At 56.6% G+C, this 20,106-nt stretch overlaps 1 protein-coding gene across 1 annotated transcript; it reads right to left on the bottom strand.

The window, feature by feature from the left end:
* Positions 1-1,877: 1,877 nt before the first annotated feature.
* LPIN3 (lipin 3) lies at positions 1,878-12,837 on the bottom strand. The gene is given in 19 exon segments (XM_075166082.1): positions 1,878-3,807; positions 3,936-4,039; positions 4,141-4,252; positions 4,568-4,720; positions 5,745-5,831; positions 5,987-6,135; positions 6,382-6,504; positions 6,780-6,842; positions 7,297-7,401; positions 7,983-8,052; positions 8,272-8,365; positions 8,448-8,617; positions 8,738-8,837; positions 9,691-10,120; positions 10,288-10,408; positions 10,855-10,962; positions 11,185-11,420; positions 12,212-12,307; positions 12,646-12,837. Coding segments are annotated over 19 exon segments (2,658 nt in total). The 3' UTR covers positions 1,878-3,662.
* Between the last annotated feature and the right edge of the window lie 7,269 nt (positions 12,838-20,106).

The following is a 20,106-nucleotide window of genomic DNA, read 5'->3' as shown; positions in this document are numbered from 1 at the left end:
TCAGCAGCTGTCCCGACCCTGGTGCAGCAGGGTCACTGCCTCCTGGCTGGGGGCGTTGCTTTGGCTCCTGGGCTAATGACCCCAGAAGGACAATTCAGGAGGAAGCTGGAGGCGGGAACGTTTTTTTTATAATTTTATTTTTGTGGATTTATCGCTTCTTGAAGAATAAAACCCTGTAGTTGTCACTCAAGGAAGAGAGTTTCTCTGACCTAAAGACCACCTGCGTCTTAATCCAGGGACTGAGCAGAGCCAGGGCTCCTTACAGGGAACAAAACTCACCACAGGAATTGCGGATTTCAAAGAACACACGTATTCACGCATCCCCCTGGGAACTGCCTTCCCCTCTCCGAGACGGCAGCACTCCTCACATACGGTAAATCCATTTATACCGCTCACTCCTTCTGCAAACGCACATGCCTTACGGAGCATATGAGGGTATGCATTAGGAAAACACACATGCATATATATATATGGTATGTGTATACGTATTTTTGAACAATCCACTGTCATGGTGCTCATCTGATTGCAGTTTCCTCTTGCTGCCCCCACGTCCCTTGCCGTATTTTGAAGAACCACACCAAGCAGCTAAAAACTGCCGCAGCAGCATTCGGGGGAGGGCCCCGCGGTCCCTCGGGGCTGCCGTGCTTTGCAATCCCACTTTGCTGGGCTCTCTGGTTCCAGCTGGGGCTGACATGAAGGGTTATGGAAAATTATGTCTTCCCCAAAGAGACACGTGTCCGTAGGTCTCTGCAGAGCCCAAGATGGGCATGGAGCAGTCCTGTCCTCCAGCTCTAGTTCTTCCTTGTTTTATTGCTTAAACTGTGAACGTGGTTTCCCTCATCTCGTCCCGGGGCAGGAGAGCTGCAGCTGCTCCAGGGCGTGCACGTGAGGATTTCCCTGTGCAGCAGCGTGGGAGCAGGAGCCTGCGTCCTCCTCGCGTTCCTCTGAGCCCACTGGGATGCCAACAGCCCTGGGGACCCGCACCGACATGGAGCCCCAGGGAGGAGGGAGGGCACTTTTGAGAAGACCTCTTGAGACCTCTCCTCAGCTCAGCCTGGGAATGAAAAACTGAAGTGATTTACCCAAGGCCACTCTGGTTTCCCAGGAACAGGCAGGCTGGAAAAGGTTGTACATGATCCTGAGCAACTCCAGCCTTGCCCTATGGAGCAGGCGCCTGGACTTTGCGGCTGTTGCCGCTCCCGGGAAGCCCAGCACGGGTGTCCTCCGCTGCTCAGCCAACAGGGACTTCATTACCAGAAAGGGTGAAGAGGAAATTAAAAAGCCTCCATCTGACCAGCTCTGGCACTTTAGCAGAGGAACATATTTTTCTATCAGCTGAGCGTTGCGGCTCATGGACCCTTCCACACCAGCCAGCCTTCACCTCCCACCCGGTGCCCATCACCCTCCCCAGGCTGTCCCTGCTCTTCTGCACCACGATTCCCACCCTGGTCCCCCCCGCAAAGGAGCAGCTCTGTGCTCTGACCAGCACCAAGCAGCAGCAACTCCCAGCAGAGATGCATCTGGGCGCCTTTTCTCCTCCATAAAAACTGGATGAGCTCCCTGAAACAGATGCTTCGAGGCTGGGGAGGACCACAGGGATCACCGAGTCCAGTTGGCTGCGTCGTGTTACCTTGATGTGGTAAAAGCTCTTTCCCCTGCCAGAGGAGCGTGGGCCATCAGCCGTGTGAGCAGGGAGAGGGGGCCTGGGCTCCCACCCCTCGCCTACCCCCACGGGCTGGCAGGCTGCGGGGTGCTCACAGCACCAGAACCCGCTCTTGCTGCTCTGGGCTTTGCTGATTTGGAGTTAGGCTGCAGCCGCTGAGACGCTTCTCCAGCTGAGGAGCAACCTCCAGCTGCCTCCGGGCATCCTGCAAAACCTGCTCTTAGGCAAAAAAACCTCTTTTGTTTTTTTCTCCCCAGCCCAAGGAAGGAGTCTCAGGCTAGCCCTCCGCACTTTGCGGTGGGCCAGGGGAGCCCTCGCCCCCTCCCCATCTCACAAGAGGGAGAAAAAGGGCTGCAGCAACCAAAGAGAAGACGAAGCCAAGGGCCAGGCTCACCCCTTCCCGGGCCAGGGGAGAGAGCAGCTGAACAGCAACAGCTTCCTCCGGCCCAGGGGGAGCTGGGACCGGCCATAACAAAACCAGGACAAGGAAGAAGTCTGACCTTCCAGAAAATGGTGCTATGTTTGGACTATTCCTGACTAGTCACTTGAAGATAGGGACAGTTTGTATTTCAGTTCTCAGCTATTCATGTTTAAAAAGTGAAAGGAACTCTGTATAAAATAGGGCATTCTTTTTTTTGCTTGCAGAGAGGGAAGGAGACGTTGCCTATGCGGTTGTCCTTGCATGGGCAGCTTTCTGAGGCAGTTGATAAATGATCCTGTTAAAAGGCTGTGTTTTATTGTTTTTAAAACCTTGTGCATTTGTTCAGATTTTAAGTGCAAAAAAAAGCGTTTGTACTGGAAAGGAAAAAAAATAAAGTATTTCTTGCTGAGGTTTCCAGGATCAAAATGACTTGTGTGGCTTTCAGAAAAGCAGAGCTAGAGTCAAAGCTCAGGGGCACTAGGAGACGATTTACACTCGCACACAGCGGTCAGGGAAGGAGAAGCTGGATGCCAGACTGGAGGAAGGAGCCCAGCAGCGCTCCTGCCTGTTTTATTTTGTGTAGTTACAGCCGAGAGCTCCCAGAGCCGGGGCACCAGCCTGGCTGAACACACAGCAGTGCTGGCAGCCGGGTTTCAGAGAAGTCCCCCACGCAGCACGGGGACAGGCTGGTTGAGCCCCAGCCCCTGAGCTTTCCTTGGATGCTCCAACACAGGGGCACAGGAATAAGCTCCTGCCCCGGCACAAGATTGTGGCAGGCTGCCGGCACGGGAGAGATTCACCCCCATGCACACACACATAAAGCCAGGGTTTGCTTCCAGTATCAAATCAGTTTTGCAACATTACCTGAAGGTAGTAGGCAAAAAAAAAAGAAGTTAAAATAAAAAAAAGAGTCTGCAGCTGCTCCACAGGCCGAGGAAGCTGTAGGTCCTGCCCCCATCTCCACCAAGACCCGAGCCCCTTGGCAGGGCACTTCAGCAGGATAAACCCAACCATGTTTGTGGAAGGACACGGAGCCTGGCTCCCACTTCCATGCACAGGGCTACAGCAGAGAGACAGCCTAGATTAAGGCACTATTTATTAATTATTGCTATTAGTGAAGAACACTCAAAATCCCAATAGCTTCCATCCACCTTAACGAGTTGTTAAGCCACAGGACAGCTTCACTCCAGCAGCTACCAAACTGCAGGTAGCTGGACTGTCTGGGAACACTGGTCATACTGGAGGTAGCAATAGTATGCCACAGGCTCATTAATAAATAAGATAGTGACCCACCACCACCACCTTCAAAAAAGAGCCAGGCTTTAAAGATGTTAAGAACATTAAGAGACCCAGCTTACAGGAATTTTAGTTTAGCAAATGGAGTTTTTGTAGAGTCGGAGCTCCCTCTTACCCCCTTTGGCCCCCTGAGAAGGGGTGTTTCTAGTGCAGAACATGACCCGTATTAGAAGTGCAAAATGCCTGAGCAGCAACCAGGGAGGAGGAGATGCATCTGGAGCATCCAGTCCTGGCAGAGGACACACAGGAGAGCCCTGGGTCAGGTCTCCACAGATAACGGGGTCAGGAGAAGGCATCCAAGTCAACAGCAGGCAGTGGAGGTCTCCAGTAGGCAAAGTGGCTGTACTCTGGGCATGCCAGAGCAATGCTCCCACTCTGTCCCAGGGGAGGGAAGATGAGCTCCACCAGCTCCGAGAGCCGTTCATACCTATGGGGGTAAGAAAGAAGTTGCATTGGGGTCATCGAGGTTTTGTTTGCTTTTCTACCCCCTGAGATGCTTCTCTGGGTTAAAGCCAGGTTAGCCCAAAGGTGCGGAGGAACAAGCACATCGCTTACGTTGACTTGTGGTTCTTTGTGAGCTCCTGGATCAGCTCTCCCTTGGGGTTGACCGTGAATATGCGGCTCTCTGGCAGGCCCACTTGCTTGTAAGCGTAGACGTCCTGCCCAAGGAAGGCCAGCAAGGCTTGAGAGCTGCAGGAAGGCGGCACCACCACCACCGTCCCAGCCTGAGCCCTCCCCCCCGCCCAGGAGACCCACTCACATTGGCTCTGTTCCCAAAGGCCGCGTAGAAGGGCAGCTTCATGGCAAACAGTTTTTGGATGTCCATCAAGCAGGCAATCTTGAACACCTCTGGCTTCTTCTCAATCACCTCCCTGCAGCACAAGACACATGCACAGAGCAGAGGTCAGAGTGGCATCAGCTGGCCAGGACTGTGGGCAGCCAGGCTGTCCGGGGCTCAAAGAAGCAATTTGAAGGGCAAGAGAGGTTTTGTGCATCAGGACCTTCACCATGAAGCTCCGGGGAGGGCAGGCAGTTCCCCTGCTGCCTCCCACGAAAGGCATCCTGCACCAAGGAGGCCAGAAGCAGTTTAAGGCTGCGACATCCCTCAGCGTCGAGCTGGGGAGGGGGGGTGGCGTCCCCAGGGACGCGGGAGGTGCAGGGCTGGGGAGGGGGAGAGGACACAGTACCTGTGGAAGGCAGAGAAGAGGCTGCTGGGGGCGAGCAGGATGGGGCCCTTGGGGAGGGCACAGCCTTGCTCATTGACCCATTTGAGGTAGCCCTTGGTGATGTGCGCCATGCCGATGGCTCTGGCTGAGCAGTAGAGGAACTTGTAGCCGTTCCTGGAGAGAGCACAGGGAACCCCTCTGAGCTGTGCCCTGGACAAGGCATCCTGCTCCTCCGAAGAGGGGGCAGCTGAGTACCTGGTCTAAGCCCAAACCTGTTCATCCCTTCAGCAAGCAAGGTGACTCACTTATCCAGGGAGCCCTACCACCCTCCAGGTCCTTCCCAGCAGCTGCACACCCACCCTGGCTGCAAAGCGCCCTTTGCTGCTTGGTATCCCAGCACCCGGATGGGACCCCCAGGCCAGCACCTTTATCACACCCGGCTGCGTGCGGACACAGCCCCTGCAGACCCTCAAGCAGCCAGCACGGCTGGATGGGCCAGCACGGGCGGGGGGGGACGGTGGTCTTGCGGGATCGGAGGTGGCAGCCGAGGTGCCAACGAGGGCAGCCCCAGCCCCGCAGCAGCGCGCCCGCAGCCCCCCAGCGCCCCGGGGAGCGGCAGCCCCGCGTGTCCCCCGAGGCGGGGACGAGCCATCCGCGGGCCCACAGTGCCTCTTAGTGGCCACGGGTGCCAGGGACGGAGCTGAAGGCCGGGCTCGGCGGGGACCCGCTGCCAGCCTCCGCCGGGTGCGGGGACAGCATCGCACCTCGGGGCGGTCCCCTGGGGTACGGGAAGCTGGGTGCCCAGAGAGGCATCCGGCACCCAAATGCTGGTGGACCCCCGTGCCACTGCTGCACAGCGACCCAAAGGCATCCGGCTGTGCCTGTGGCCTCTCAGGTGTGTTCTTGCGCGATCTCAACTCCTTCAGTGCTCAGCTACCTCTCCCCAGCCGAGCCTCCACCAACGCACTCCCCTCCCAGGGAAGGCAACGCAAGCATCTGCTCCCAGCGCCCAGGGAAGCCCCCTGCTTTCACCCCCAACGTCATCCAGAGAGCACAGCAAGCATCAGCCATCACTGACAGCAGAAAAATAGGCTGGTTTGGCCAGCATCAGCGATTAAGGAGCCCTGACTGACTCCCACTCAGCCTCTCCTCCATCATCCTCCCACTTCCCCTTGGCCTCAGTTGATCCAATACCTACAGGTGGATTTTGTGGAAGAGCTTAGCAATCCCGTGGTGGGTCCAGTCTTTTCCCAGATGCGGCAAGATGTGCCCAAGAGCATCCGACCTAGAAGGAAAGGAGACCAGGTTAGGAAGATCCAGCCTGGTGGGTATCTGGAAGGTGATGGGGTTTGTGGTCCCTCCTGGCTGCTTACGCAAGCCTTGAAAGGACACTTCCCCTCACGGGGGAGCAGCGATGTGGGGTGGGAGAAGGCTCTTTACTTGGTGATGGTGCCGTCAATGTCCGAGATCACCACCTTGTCGTCCCAGTTCCACAGGTAGATGGTGGCCTCGCAGCGGCACGTGCCCTGGTACTGAGTCGTCACGCTGAACGCCACCTCATTGGGGCCGTCCTGCAGTTTCAGCCTCCCCTGTGGCAGAGGGGGAAACAAATGTGGTACACCAGCACCGATTCACACCGGTCCGAGGCTTGCCAGAGGCCAGACTGCCACCTGGCCAGACCAGGGACCCCAAGCCTCTACAGGGTGGCCACCCAGGGCGAAATACTTGGATGCCCTATAAAAACATGAGGTCAGGAGCAGAGAAATCCCTGTTTAAGGATTGTCTCACCCCTACACACACAAGCAGGCATGAAGGAGAAGGAGTAAAGTACGTACAATTTGGTCAGAGGAGAGCCGCAGGGATTTCTTGTAGGTTGGCTGAGATTTCTGTGCAGGGGCATCCACTGCTAACATGTCCCCGGGGTGCAGGGGCTCATCGTCGCTGGATGACACCTCCTCCTCCTGCCTACACAAGATAGGGAAGAGCACGTTGGCTTTACTCTGCAGATCACAGCTTTCCCCGTGAGCACCAGGTGAGATCTGGAGGGGACCCAGGACAACCCACCCACCAGGAAGCAGCCATGGAGGAGCTTGGCTGGACTGGGGTCAGCCAGAGCCTTAACAGAGCTTTCTGCCCTCACACATTAGGTAGACTTGGGAATAACCGGTCATTTAGGATGAGAAGAGATCAAAAGCACACGTAGACTCCTAAAGGCAACCTGGGAGGGAGGCACTCACCTCTGCTGAGCAGAGTCATGCTGCAGCGTCCCAACGTTGGCTTTCCCTGGCCTCGACTGCTGCAGGCAGAGAGTGGCATCATTAGCACCTCAGTGCCAAGGGCAGGAGCTGCTTTGCTTTACTGCTCCTTGGAGCAGCGATACCAGAAGAGAGGTGGCAATGCAACCCCCTGCCTTCATGATGACTTTGCCCCATGGAAGAGCAACCACAGCCTTGTTGCTGTGGTGGGGCAGGAAGACCAGCAAGCACACGTGGTGCCTGGGCTGTGGCATGAGGGGCACAAGGTCCACTTTACTGCGCTGCCAGTTGTTGGTAGTTGATTAAAGCTGCTCAGGCATTAACAGACCTGAGGAGACAGCAACAGCCTTCAGAAATCAATTTACCACCAGGTCCCTCTGGCCACTCTTGTACTCAGCCTCAGGTCATCCGAGGGACCCTGCTGCTCTCCTACCCCCACCCCTGCCAGTCACCAGAATGACTCCTGTGCCCTGGGGACATGGTTGTCACAGCCACCACTGCAAATACCTCCTCTGCTGGGAATTCTCTCCTCCTCCAGGAGAACCACCACCTGCTGCCTTTCTTGGGCATCTTCTCCTTCACCAGTTGGTCGATGGTGCTCTGTGAACATGGCAGAGCATGGGATAAAGTCAGTCCTCAGCCCAGGGAGGCTCAGCTGCCAACAGGCTAAGGAGACCCTTGTCCAGGCAGGGTTTCCTTTGCAAAATTATTCACAGGGTAAGATGTGTGACTCCTGCCACATTGTGAGCTGAGATGGTTTTGGGGTGAAGGGTACAATGACTTGTTCTCTTCAGGCAGCTTGGAAAAAAAAAAAAAAAGAGATTTGGATGCCTTATTCCATACAATCCCAGCCAGGTCTACACAGCCCAGAGTGGGCTCATGCAGCCCCAAATCCTCCAGACTGCCAGGGCCCCTTGCACAGGTACAACCATCAGAATAGGAGATTTTTGACAAGGAAATCTCTGCTCTCCAGGCATCAGCGGTACCCAGGTATCTAAAAGCCACCTCGAGGTTCCTCTGGGGGAAAGGACAGACCTCAGGGTTTGTGGGCTGGAGTGATGTTCAGCTCTGCCTCAGACTGCCTGCAAAGCCCCAGATGGGCAGCTTGGCCTCTCGCAGCCCCACTGCACTCTTCAAGCCCTGCTGAGAAGCATGGCCAGTAAACGTGTTGAGCCACTGACCTCAGGAATGTTCCTCTGGAACGCCTGCAGGGACAGGACCATGGGAGCAGCCACTGCCCAGTTGTAATACCTGGAAGAAGCAAGAGGGTTGGGAACGTCACCACTCCTGCAGCGAGGGCTGTTTCTAGGTCACCATCCTGCAGCATGGCCAGAAGGTCCCCTCCCATAACTACTGAGGTATAATCATTGTCTGGGATGGAGTCACACTCCTACGGGAGTGTTTCTGCAGGGACAAAAGGGCCATACTGGTCATCTTGGGATGAAGCAGCAGGAAGAGCAGGCCACTCACTTCTTGTTGATCAGTATCACCAGGTTCGGGTCATCGAGGAGTCCTGGATTCTCAGCAAACTGCTGGTAGGAGACCACGTGCTCCATGAACTTCTCTGGTGGGACAGAGGCTGTGTCATGCCACTGGTGTATATAATGGATTTCAGGATAACAGATTCTCCCTCCCCTCCCACCTACCACGAGAGATCTGCCTGCTGCCCCCGAGGCCTCCGCACAGCGACAGGGCAATTGTGGGCACCAGATCAGAGTCGGAATCCGTGGGGCTGTCGGTGGGCAAGTCGGATGGCAGCTGGACACACAGAGGGTTGCTGGGGTCTGCCACAGGCTTTGAACTCTGCTCCGTGTCACTACCAGCAAGAGAAGAAACAGTGGCAACATCAGGCAATAGCTTTACACACACCTCCACCCTTTGCTGTAAGGGAATTGCTCAAGAAGGTCTGAGCTTGGCCAGCTGGGGCAACCCATACCTCCTGGGGAAATAGAGAGCCACCTGCTCCTCATCCAGGTTGGAGAGGTCTTCCAGGTAAACATCACTGGGACCCAAGTGAGGACTTCTTTTGATGGATCCTCAATGCACAGACAGAAGGGAGAGAGCTTAGCTGAATCACCTTTCCAACCTCTCAGCGTCTATCGAGAAAGCTAACAGCATCTTCCTCTATCAAATTCGTATCTCATATAAAGAGGGCATCTCTTTTCCTCTTGAAAAGCTGCCTTAAATCAACAGCAACAGAAGTACCTCAAGACACCTGCACTGGCATGAGACCACTTGCCAAGAGGACACAAAGGACAGGCCAAAGTCCTGCCTATGTTCTGCTATGACAATCTGAAGGTGCCGTTTGAAGTTAGCACCATGCAAAATAACACTTTGTGGTCTCCCTCTTTGTACAACGAGGAATCCCAAGCGTCTCTTCTTCAGGGAGGCAATTTTGATCCGAATTTATGCTGGCTGGAAGAGTAAGGTTGGTTAGGACAGGGAACAACATAAAAGTCCTTAAATACCCTGTCAAGGGAGACATACGCATGCTTCGCTCCGTGCGATTTTCCACCTGACTTGGCATGCTCGGGATGAAGACACAAGTCAGGTTAGGTGCTGCCAGACACTTCAAGTTAAGGTATGGTCTACACTGCTGAGAAATCTTCTAAGCATGCAAAAGCAGAGACATCCAAGGATGGACTTCAGGAAACATAAGGCAAGAAAGCCTTCCTGGGGAGCTGGGTGGTCTCTGAAAGGAGGAAAGCTGAGGAATGTCTCTTCAAAGCAAAGAAGCTGGTGGCACATGGAGAGGGCAAAGCAAATATGTCACACCTTGAATACCCAGGGCAGTCATGAAGGAATTGCACTGAATAAACAACCCAGTCCCCCCATCCAGGTCGGATACATCTGCAGGCTCAAACACCTCTTCCAGCGGCACCCACTCACCTTGTCTCCTCTGGCTTTCCAGCTGGGGCTCAGGGGCCTCCAAGCCCACCTGCCTTGGAGCGGCAGCTCCCTCAAAGGGCTCCACATCTGGCTGAACCTCTGGCACAACACTCCCGCCTCCCTCCTGTTTCTCTTGTGTGGCTGAGGAGGCCTCCAACAAGCTCTCTGCCCCCACAGCGCTGGGGATGTCCTTCAGCCTGGGGAGGCCGTTCCCATCCCAGGGTGTGGGTATTGGCTCAACAACAGACACAGCGGAGGAACAAGGTGCACCCTCATGTCCCACTGGGCTTGGACCTCCTCCCAGACCTTCAGAGGTGGCAACAAGATGGGTTGCCTCATCCGCTGGAACCGGTGTCGCAGAGACAGTAGTTATTGCAGTAGCGAAGGTCTTTGTGGACTTGGCTGGTTCAACTCGTTCTGATTTATTCACCTCAAGGAAAGCAGAAGAACAGGTTTGAGGACAGGAGGTTGCCCAAAGCATCAGGCAGAAGAGGACAACTCCTCTGAAGCTGCCTGGCCACAGCCTCCACTTTCTGCAGGACTTTCAAACACCCCCTTCCCACCAGCTGCTAGAGAAGAGCAAGAGCAGGGACTCACCTGAGGGAGCCTTCCCCAGGTCCACTGCACATGGGATTCAGTCCCTAGAACAAAACTCTCCTGCGGTCTGATCTCCAGCTCAGAGTCACTTTTGGGAGAAGATGGATGGCTCAGGGTGGGGCTACAAGAAAAGAAAGGAATGTTGGACCTCATCTACCCTACAGCCCCATGCTTTCCTATCACTGCAAGGACATTTAGGGTGAAGAACCCTCTAAGGTTGGTTTCCCATAGACTCAGTTCTGCCCCTTAAGACTGTCACTTACAAATGAGCAAGACCTATGGGAAGCTGAGGCCCAAGGAAGCAGAGTGCGATGCCACCGGTTGTCCAGAAGCAGCTCAGCAGCAGCGGCAGGACAGCCCTGTGCACACAGGCTTCTTGCATCTGTGACCATGGCCAGAAGTGTCCCTCATCGGCTGCGAGCTTTCCTCCAGCCACACCATATCAGGCCAGGAAAACCCTCCTGCCCTGACACCCCCAAATCCCTTTTCCTTACCACCTTCCCAGCCACGAGGCACGTCCCCTGCTCTCACCAAGGCTGAGCAGACCACCTTGGCTCTGCCCGTTACCTGTCCGCAGAGGCCAGCTCCCCATCAGAGTAAGGGTGCATCTCTGGGGACTGCAACGACCCGGTTTCTCCTTCAGGGAGATCAGCGAAGGAGCAATACACTGAATCCCTGCAAAGGAGGAAGGAGGTCCGTTATGCCACTCTCAGGCACCAGCCTCCTCACCCGGAAAGCTGGCAATACCCAGCTTCACCATTTCCACTGGCTTTCTACTCCACAGGAGGCTGGGGTCCAACCCGAAACACTGTCCCCGTGTTTCAGTACTGCTGGGCATCACCAGGCAAACCCACAGGCTCGACCCACCACATCACCCTGCCAGACCAAGCCACTCACCTGGGGGCTGGCAGCTTGCACGGCTCCTCCACGGACATCTCGCTTTTGGTCTCCTCGCAGCCTTCTAACTCGGAGTCCGACACCTCCTTCCGCTTGGGCTTCCTCCTGCGTCGCCTCCTCTTGCGCAGGGTCACGTCAGCGCTGGAGGCCTCCTGCCCACGAGAGGGCTGAGCGGCATCCTCCGGGCTCTCCTCGGTGGGGATGGGGGACGTGCAGAGGCGGGAGGGGATGCTGCCCTGCAACGGGGATGGAAGAGCCCGTCAGCTCCAGCGCCCTCTTCTCCAGCCTGGCAGCTCATGGCTCTTGTCTATGCAACGTACGCCACCAGCACAACCAACACTCAGCTTGCGGGTGGTTTTGTGGCTAGGCCCAAAAGGAAAGGTTTTGTACATGCAACGTGTGAGTAAAAAAAAGAAAACAAAAAAAATCCAAAAAACAAACCCAGGGTTATCCAGCCACAAGCTAAAGGCATCTTTACCGTGGGCAAGGAGAGGCAGGCAGGAGATGGCACCACGAGACCAGAATTACAAAGGTTGCAAATGGGTTTCGGCTCTAGAGCCCTCTCCCTGCTCTCAAACCCAGCCCAAGCGAGCAGCAACCACAAGTCAGCCTGGGAGAGGGCTGCCAAGATTTCTGGAAGCCACAACTAGTCTCATCCCGCTTCCCAGTAGAGCGGGCAGCCTGCCACAGCATCTGGCTCACTCTCATCCCTGTCACAAGATCCCCCAAGAGGCCAAGCTCCAAGATATCTGCCTGGCTGGCCAGCAGCCATGCCCAGGGAGGGAGGACAGTCTGGGATGCAGATATTTGGTCTAATTCTCCCTCAGGGTGCTCCACTACCCAGATCCTCCACACTGGTTACAAGGTCCTTTCAGTAGGAACCTTTCCGGACACACAAAACGTCAGAGGGAATAATGGAGTCACCCTGGAGAAGAAGAGCAGTCCAAGCCTGGTCCTTCCACCTCAAGCCTGCACTTCCAGGTGGTCACAGCAGGACACAAACCAGCAGCACCTCTTCATCACCAACCTCATTTTCCTCCAACTCCTGGACGAAGAAGGCCTCTCCATTGTCACCCAGCTTCATGTGCAGGTCCACAGGCTCCCCATTGATTTCAATGTCAACCTGGCAAGGGGCAGAAGAAGCCTGTCCATCTGAACCCACTCACCCATCAGTGTACAGGAAGGCACTTCCCCAGGGAGGGGATGGGTTGGGGTTGCTCACAGGGCTGACAGCCACCCAGCCTTTGAGGCAAGGTGCCTCTCCCAATTTTCCTGGGAAGCACAGTCCTCCCTGGAAGAAGATGGGTTCCATTTGGGGCATCCCCTCCAAAATTTGCCAAGCACCCCTTTCAGCAGGGCTCCCATTCCCCTCAAAGTTCTTCCATAACCTCTGGGTTATGGAAGATCCTAAGTCTGGAGACACCAGAGTGGAGGCATAATCCCAGGGCAGGCACCACTTACCACCTTCTCCTTGGAGCGCAGCACACCCAGCTTCCCAAAGCGCACGTGAAATGGGGAGCACTGGAAGGAGTTATCGGGCTGCCTCACCACGACCACATCGATGCAGCCCGTCAGGGTGGCGGGGTTCAGACCCCGGTACAGCTCCTTCACCGTGACGAAGACGGTCTCAGCAAGCTGCCCCACGTAGTTCATTGTTTGAGACTGCAAGTGAGAGACAGGAATAGACTCAGGTGGGGAAAAAGGGCTCCAGCAGCTAAATGCAATGCGAGTTTACCCTAGGAGAGTTGTTTCACAGCTGCAAACACAGCCCCATCATGGGGACAGGTAAGCCTCTAGGGAAACTGAGGCAAACACATGAAGGGTCTTGATGGAGATCAGCCAGGGCTCTGTCAGCACCAGAAAACAGGACAGAAGCCAGAGCACTAGTTATTGCATCCAGCTTGGAGGAGAGAGACCTTTGCCATTGGCATGCACCATCACATTTGCCCCTTGGGAGGGCAAATACTACCTCACTTTGCAATCAATCTGTCAACATCCCGTTCAAAGAAGAATTTGGTTGGCAGGAGACCTCCTGCCCTGCACTGTCCTTAAAGAAAAAAAAACTACAGGGCAGAGAGGTGGGAAGTCCGAGAAGCTGCTGCGTACACCACGTGCTCACTTTGAACAAAGTCCAAACCGAACATTTCCCACTCGGAGCGGAAGGCATCCCACCTAGGCATTGCCGAATCGGCCAGACGCGGCCCTTGTTAAAGCCAGAACTCCCTGGTCTCCATGCCTTGGCCCCTGCTGCCATCATCCACCTTCCCAGGGAATCCCAGAAAGGGGCCGTGCTGCCCGGAGGACATCCGGACAGCTCTGCAATGCCATTTTCACAAGGCACTGCTGCACTCTGAGGTTGCACGGCTCCTGGTTTTGATTAGTAAGAGCACGTGGAAGGAAAGTCTTGCCTGCTTTCTGCTCGTCCCCTCGCCTGCTCACATCCTCCAGCTGCTCACTCCCCCGAGTAGAAACAATTCTGGAGATTGGCGTGGTCCATGCTGGGGCTCACAGCGCAGCCGTGCCTCCAGCCACACAAGGTGGCACGCAGGCTCCAAACAGCTCTCATGCAGCCCCCCTTCCTGCAGGCCACTGCTGGCAGCTGCCTCCCGGTCAACGCATTGGAATCCCTGGAGTATTTTCTTGCAGATCTATGTCAGGGTGCCAACACCCAGTTGGTCCCAGCCCCTGGACCAGAGGAGCCCCTTGCTCCATTTGCTCAGCACTCAGCATCAGCAGGACAACGGTCTTGGTGTCAGTGCATCACACCAGAGGCTGGGAACCACAGAGGCTGAGCCCAGCCTCCCAAGCTGCCAGCTCTGCACCCCACCTTGCCCCAGGGAGAGGATGAGGACACAGGATGACCACTTCAGAAGGACCACAGATAATCTAAAGGAAACCTCTTGTGCTGGCAGCACGATCAGCCGATGGCATGGTGTCCCCGGGGGCTCTCAGCACAGCCCCCAGCGCACACCCAACCCAAGGGGCAGCCAGTGAGACTTGGTTCCTTACCCAAAGGGATGAGGACAAGCAGGTGCCACCCGACGAGCCCTCTGCCCCAGCAGGCACCCAGCCTCTCCGATCCGTTTTGCACAAGCTCAGCCCTGTCCCGTTCCCAGACATCCCTCCGGGAAGGCGGTCTGCGTGGGGAGACGCAGTCCCCGCTCCATGTCCAGTCCCCCCCCGTCTTTCCCTGACAGCTGGGAATAAGCCCAAAGCCCAGATCCTCCCGGGGCGGGGGGGGGATGGCAGGGAAGCGCTAGCTGGCTCCCGAAGCTTCGGTGCCTCCATCAGCTCTGCTGCGACCCACCAACCTGCTGAGCCCAGCTTTCCCAGGCATCGCTGCCATTGCGGGCAGCCCTCCAGCTGCCTTCCCCACTGCGCTGCAGGGCCTGGCAGCAAACAGGAGAGAGCTCCTCGCTGCGGGGGGGGGGGATTTTCAGAGAGGAGGAACAATCGGGCTGGCCCTGATGCTCCCAGGGCAGCGCTGATGGGGTCCTGGCTGGGGTATACATTGAGACAGACCTGAAAATTGCATAGGGAACGTTCAGGCAGATAAACCTGCCCGTGGGGTTTGGGGCGGGGGCTTGGAAAGAGTCCCCAGGAACAGCCCCACGCTGAGCGGCACCCTCACAGTGAACACAGGGTGCAAGAGCTCAACACAGCGCTGCAGCCACCCAACAAAACATGCTGCTGAGCGCCTCGTGCCAGGGCCACATCCCCCCTGCAGAGCCAGTGTCCCCCCACGGGGCCATGCCCCACCGCCTCAATGCGCAGCTGCCCCCTCCCCAGGCATCCGCCTGCACGTTGCTGGGGACCAGCTTAGCCCCACAGCTCGGGGGAGGAGGGAAGCGGGAAGAGGACGGCTCTGGTACAATTTTCAGCTCAGTGAGGTTTAACTCCCTGTGGGTTTCACCCAGGACAAGTGGAGACAGGCAGGGAACAGAGAGAAGAGGCTCGGACTTCTCCCAGCTCTCAGCCCCACCATAGATTGAGCAGGTCCATTAGGGAGATGAAGAATAAGTTACACTTCGGAGAGAGAGTAATAGGTGGACAGGGGAGGAGAAAGGGTTTTCAAGCAACCTTCAACAAACCAACCCTACAGAGGAACAGGGCATCCCCACCCCTCAGCCCCAAACACAGCAGGATCACAGCCCTTCACCAGGCAGCTCTTGCAGCAGGCAAAGGGAGCAATCCTCTCCCGTGGGGGCAACACAGCTCACATCCACCTCTCCAGCTAAAAAGCCTCCCCCAAAAAGCCCGATATTTCGCTAACACCAGCCTGCTCTGCTCCTAGGTGGCAGCAGGCTGGGCCACCCCACAAGCAGCACCCCCTTCCCACCCCGCACCTCCACGCTCCCCACCCACCACACGCTGCAAACCGCCCGGGACCCTCCCCATTACCGGGGCAGCCGCTGAACCCCAGCACCTCCTCACCTTTGGGGCACCCAGCCCAGAAACCCCAGGAGCTGCTCCCTGCCAGCAGTAACACCCGCTCACCCCCGGCTCCTCCTCTCCCCACCGCTTCCTTCCTCTCACCTGAGCGAGGGGAGGGCCCCGTCTCCCGAGCAGCACCCAGCGCCCAGGCCGTGCCTCCCGCCGAGCCTATGAGGGCTCCCGGGAGGGCGGAGGGTGGATGTGGGGGGGCAGCTGAGCCTCCTTGCAACCAGCTCGTCCGCTCCAGCAGCTCCGGGCAGAGCTGCCAACTGCCTTGCACTGATGGAGACCCTTCCTCCCTCCTTCTCCAGCCCACCATCCCGCAAGGCCACTGCAGCCCGAGCTTCCAGGCTGGAATTTCCAAAGACAGCCCTTCTTTCATTTTCCAGACCAGATCTCCCGGCGTTTAACCCCTCAGGTCACAAACCACACAAACCAGGACCCCGGGGGAGACTGAGCCCTCTGGAAAAGGTGCTCACAGAGGCTGAGTGCGCAGTTCTGGGAAAGATCTGCCCTTTAAGAGCTGCCTTGCAATGGCTGGAGAGCATCCTCACGTAGCCATGGCCGGGCTGAGGACAGTCCGGAGTGGGAAGTACCTTGCTAGGAAGCCAATGCCAGATGCTAATTTCTCCCTCCTCCATAGGGCTATAGGGATTGCTGTAGGGTCGTATGGACTAGGACCATGAAGGGTGGGTAGGGCGATAATTGCTGTGTCGCTCACTTAATTGCTCCTGGATGTAAGATTGGGTGCACTTTGACCAGGTTCGGACTGGGAGGAACGTGGAAGGTGCTGGTGTGTGGTGCTTGTAGGGAGGAACAAGGCTTCACCAGAACCCAAGGTTTTGGGGGATTTTGAGGAATAATTTTAGCTGCCCCTCAATAACTGCAAACTTTGGAAGAGTGAATTTGGGTGAGTTTATTTCATTGTGCAACCTGGGACTGAGACCAGACTGGGACATCGGGACCTCTTGCACAAACCAGCCCGTGCCCCTGGGCAAGCAGGGGAAGGCAGCGTTTCCTACCAGGGCAGCACCAGCTGGGACACAGCTAATGTCACCCACCCTCCTGCAAAATCCTCCAAGGCTGCTGCCGTGCCACACTATATGCCACAGGGAGCCTGGCCTGCCCGCTGCACCCGCCCCTGGCACCCCTGGGTGCAGCCCTGGGGGCTTCACAGACCTGTCCCTGCAGGGTGGCGGCTTTCCCTCCCCTTCTCCCAGCCTCCAGCCCTCCCTGCCCTTCCCCTGTGCCATGAAGTCCCAGGGTGTGGGTACCCTGCACCCCAGCAGCCCCTGCCCGCAGCCCTGTTGCACCTCTCCACCTTCATCATTGTGGCTTTCTGCCTTTTGGGTTTGGTTTTTTTTTTTTTTTTGCCTTCCCCCCACCCCGGCCTTAGGAAAGCTTTGGGACACAAAGCAGCACCGAGCACCATTTTACAGAGGCACCACCAAAGCCCACAGTGAAGTCTCAACCCCAGGGGCTCCTCTGCCCTGTGTTATCTCCAGTGGAAGGAGAAAAGAGAGCACGAGTTGAAAGGAAAGCACAAAAAAGCAGAGGCTTTAAGAAAACCGAGGCTCTCCAGATCTCATGGGCCTGACAGCAGTGGGGAAGCGACGCAGGAATAGCCAGGTGGACTCAGGTGAGAAATTGAGGTGGTGGGGTTTTTTTTGTGCCCCCCAAAAAGTGCATTGGCTCCCACCGGACTGTGACTCCCCAAGGGCAGGGATGTGGCTGCTGTGGGCTCTGCCCCGCAACCGCCCGACCCGCTGTGAAGGCGATTCCCCAGCACCCTCCGTGCTTTTGGAGTGAGGTGGATTGAGCGGCTGCGGCTCCTGGTCTGCACAAGAGCTGGTGGCACTTTGGGGACGAAGGCTCTTCTGATGTGCGCACAGGGCTCTCCCACCCATCACTCGTGGAGCTGACGTTGCTCCGTGAGAGCAAGGAAGTGCCAAAGCTGAAGGGTGGCTGCTTAGGACCTCTTCAGTCCCTGAGGAGAAGGGGAGAAGGGTCCAAACCACCCAGGCTGGTCACAGCTGAAAAGTTATCTGCAGAAATGCCATAGCTCATTCCCAGGCAAGCCCCGTTACCTCCACGTGCCTCAGTTTCCTCAGTTGTGCCATACTGGTAAGGTTGATGGCAGTAGGAGGCACGGAGATCCCTATGCCCATACAGCGCCGAGCACAGTCTGGACACGAGGTCCCACACCCAATATGGGAACTTTCCTAAAGGCTGTGACAAATCAGCTAAGGAAGGAAGCCTGTTTTCCAGCAGCTTAATATTTCTGAGAGCTCTACCCCTCGGTGAAATTGGACTGAAAGCAGCTATTGTGGGTGGCCAGGCACGGCTGCAGTCCCCGAGGAGGGTGGGCTGGCACGGGGCAGCACCGGCTGCTGACCCCACCGGGGCTCGCGGTGAGCCGGACGGCTGCCACCAAACCCCGCAGCCCACGGCCAGGTCACTGGCACTCACACCCAGCGGCGAAGGAGCCCGCTGTAACCTCAGTCTAGACACCTCGGGATGTGACATCTCAGGTGCTTTGTCCTTGTCACAGCATCTTAGACTAGTGCTCGGTGATGCCACTGGAGTGGGTCTCACCCAGGGCAGTGGTTTACACCGTGCAAACCCTGGGGCTGTAACACAAACCCCAGGGCTGAAACACAAAAGCAAGGACAAATCCAGGCTGCAGATGTCTGGTACCTGGTCAAAAATGCCGCAAAGGATATTTCAGCAGGGGACACCATTTCTTCCTTAGCCAGCTGAATGCATCCTCAGGTGAGCACAGAGAAGGAAGGGAAAGCCAGCACGAGCACACGGGCAGCTCAGCCTTGCTGGGGCTCCAGTCCCCCACCCTCTGGACACGGGCGAGCACTTCGCGCTCGGGCACCCTGCAGAAGTAGCTTCCCCCATCGCTTACCTCCAAGGCTCCTTGCTCAGCTGGTTTTTCCCGCTGGCCCTTATACCCGGCTCCTGACACACTGGGCTTTGCTCGTCCCCCAGCACCCAGCAGCAGATCCCCAGCTCTGCCATGGCTGCAGTTGGTGATGTCTGTACCTCCCTCTGTGCTACCCTGCAATCCAGCCTTGGGGCATTTTACTTTCCTCTTTTTTCCTTCTTTCTCCTCCAAAAAGCTTAAAGCACTTTTAATTGCCATGGTAATTTTTTGCAAAGCCATACAATTATTCTTGGTTCCTGCCAGCAGCTTTTCATATCCCCTCTTGCTCCCCCTCCCTTATTTTTGGAAGGTGAGCCCTGCAGATCCATCACTCCCTGGGCTTGTAACCCTGAGCACCCCAATTTCTCTGTGCATCCTCTGCATCCTCCCCCCAGGAGCTGCTCCAACAGGGAGAGGTTTCTTCCCCCTTTTGGGAACTCCACAACCCGCAGATGTTTGCAATGAGCCTTTGCAAAACAAGACGGCTTTTTTTATTAGTCAACCGAGATGCAATATTTTCAGCTCCTTGCATTCCAATGGAAAAGCAAAGCTCGCACCCGCCTCCATCTTGGCGACTTTCATCCTGCATCCCTGGCGCTCCCCAACCGTCTCGGATCGCAGCCTTCACCCCGCACGGGGTAGCGGCACAGCCGGCCGCACTCCGGCCCCTCGGTGCCGCCTTGCAGGCTCTGCCGTGCCTCCGTCGGCTGGCAGTGCTGAAAACCACGATCCCAGCATTTCCAGCACGTCTCCAGAAAAACCCCATCCATCCACTTGGCAGTTGGGAGCACCCCAGGCACTCGCTGCCCGGGAGACTCCTAAATTTTCCTCTGTCCCAGAAAAACAAGTTGTGTCTTCAGTTGCAGGGTGGGAGAGGGGACAAGCCGTGTCAAAGACGGGCTTGTTTTTCCCCTTCTTTGTATTTCGACAGCTGCTGCAGACGAGCCAGGCCACAGCCAATTCTTCGGCTGCCTCCAAGGTGGGGGTTGATGGGGGTTTTGCCTCCTCCCTCAGTCATCACATTATTTCTCCGGGATTTTCCCAGCTGCTTAAGCTTGTCTTTGAGCAGCCCGGCAGTCCCTTGGGACACTTCTCCTTGGATCCCCGCCTTGCTGCCTGCTTCTTCATGGGCCTGGGGTGAAATGTCCGGAGGAAGGGTGGACTATCTGGCTGCAAGGGAGACCCGGGAAGCGGCCAACCCGCCTGCCTCCATGCTGGCTGAGACCTGACACAGCTCAGCTCATCAGAGACACTGCAGAGGAGCAAGAAGCTCTCCCGGACAGGAGGGGAACTGAGTTGATGGAAAGGGTCTCGTTTTGCTGTGCAGACAAGCAAAGCTGGGGCTGGGACAGGAGCAATCCTTCTAGCCATGGGGCTCAGCTAGTAGCCAGGGACACCAGTGCCGTTTGACGGCTGGGAGCCCACCTCGCCAACACACTTACTGCAGCATCCAAATCCTCTTCCCACCCCTGAGCCAGGGAGCCGTGTTCTGCTCCCTTTCCCACACTGGAAGGATGCTCCGGGACCTCGATCTTCTGATGGCCACTAGCCTGGCC

Source organism: Calonectris borealis, chromosome 17, assembly GCF_964195595.1.
Source record: "Calonectris borealis chromosome 17, bCalBor7.hap1.2, whole genome shotgun sequence".
Classification (NCBI taxonomy): domain Eukaryota; kingdom Metazoa; phylum Chordata; class Aves; order Procellariiformes; family Procellariidae; genus Calonectris; species Calonectris borealis.
This window is presented reverse-complemented; position numbering and strand designations above follow the sequence as displayed.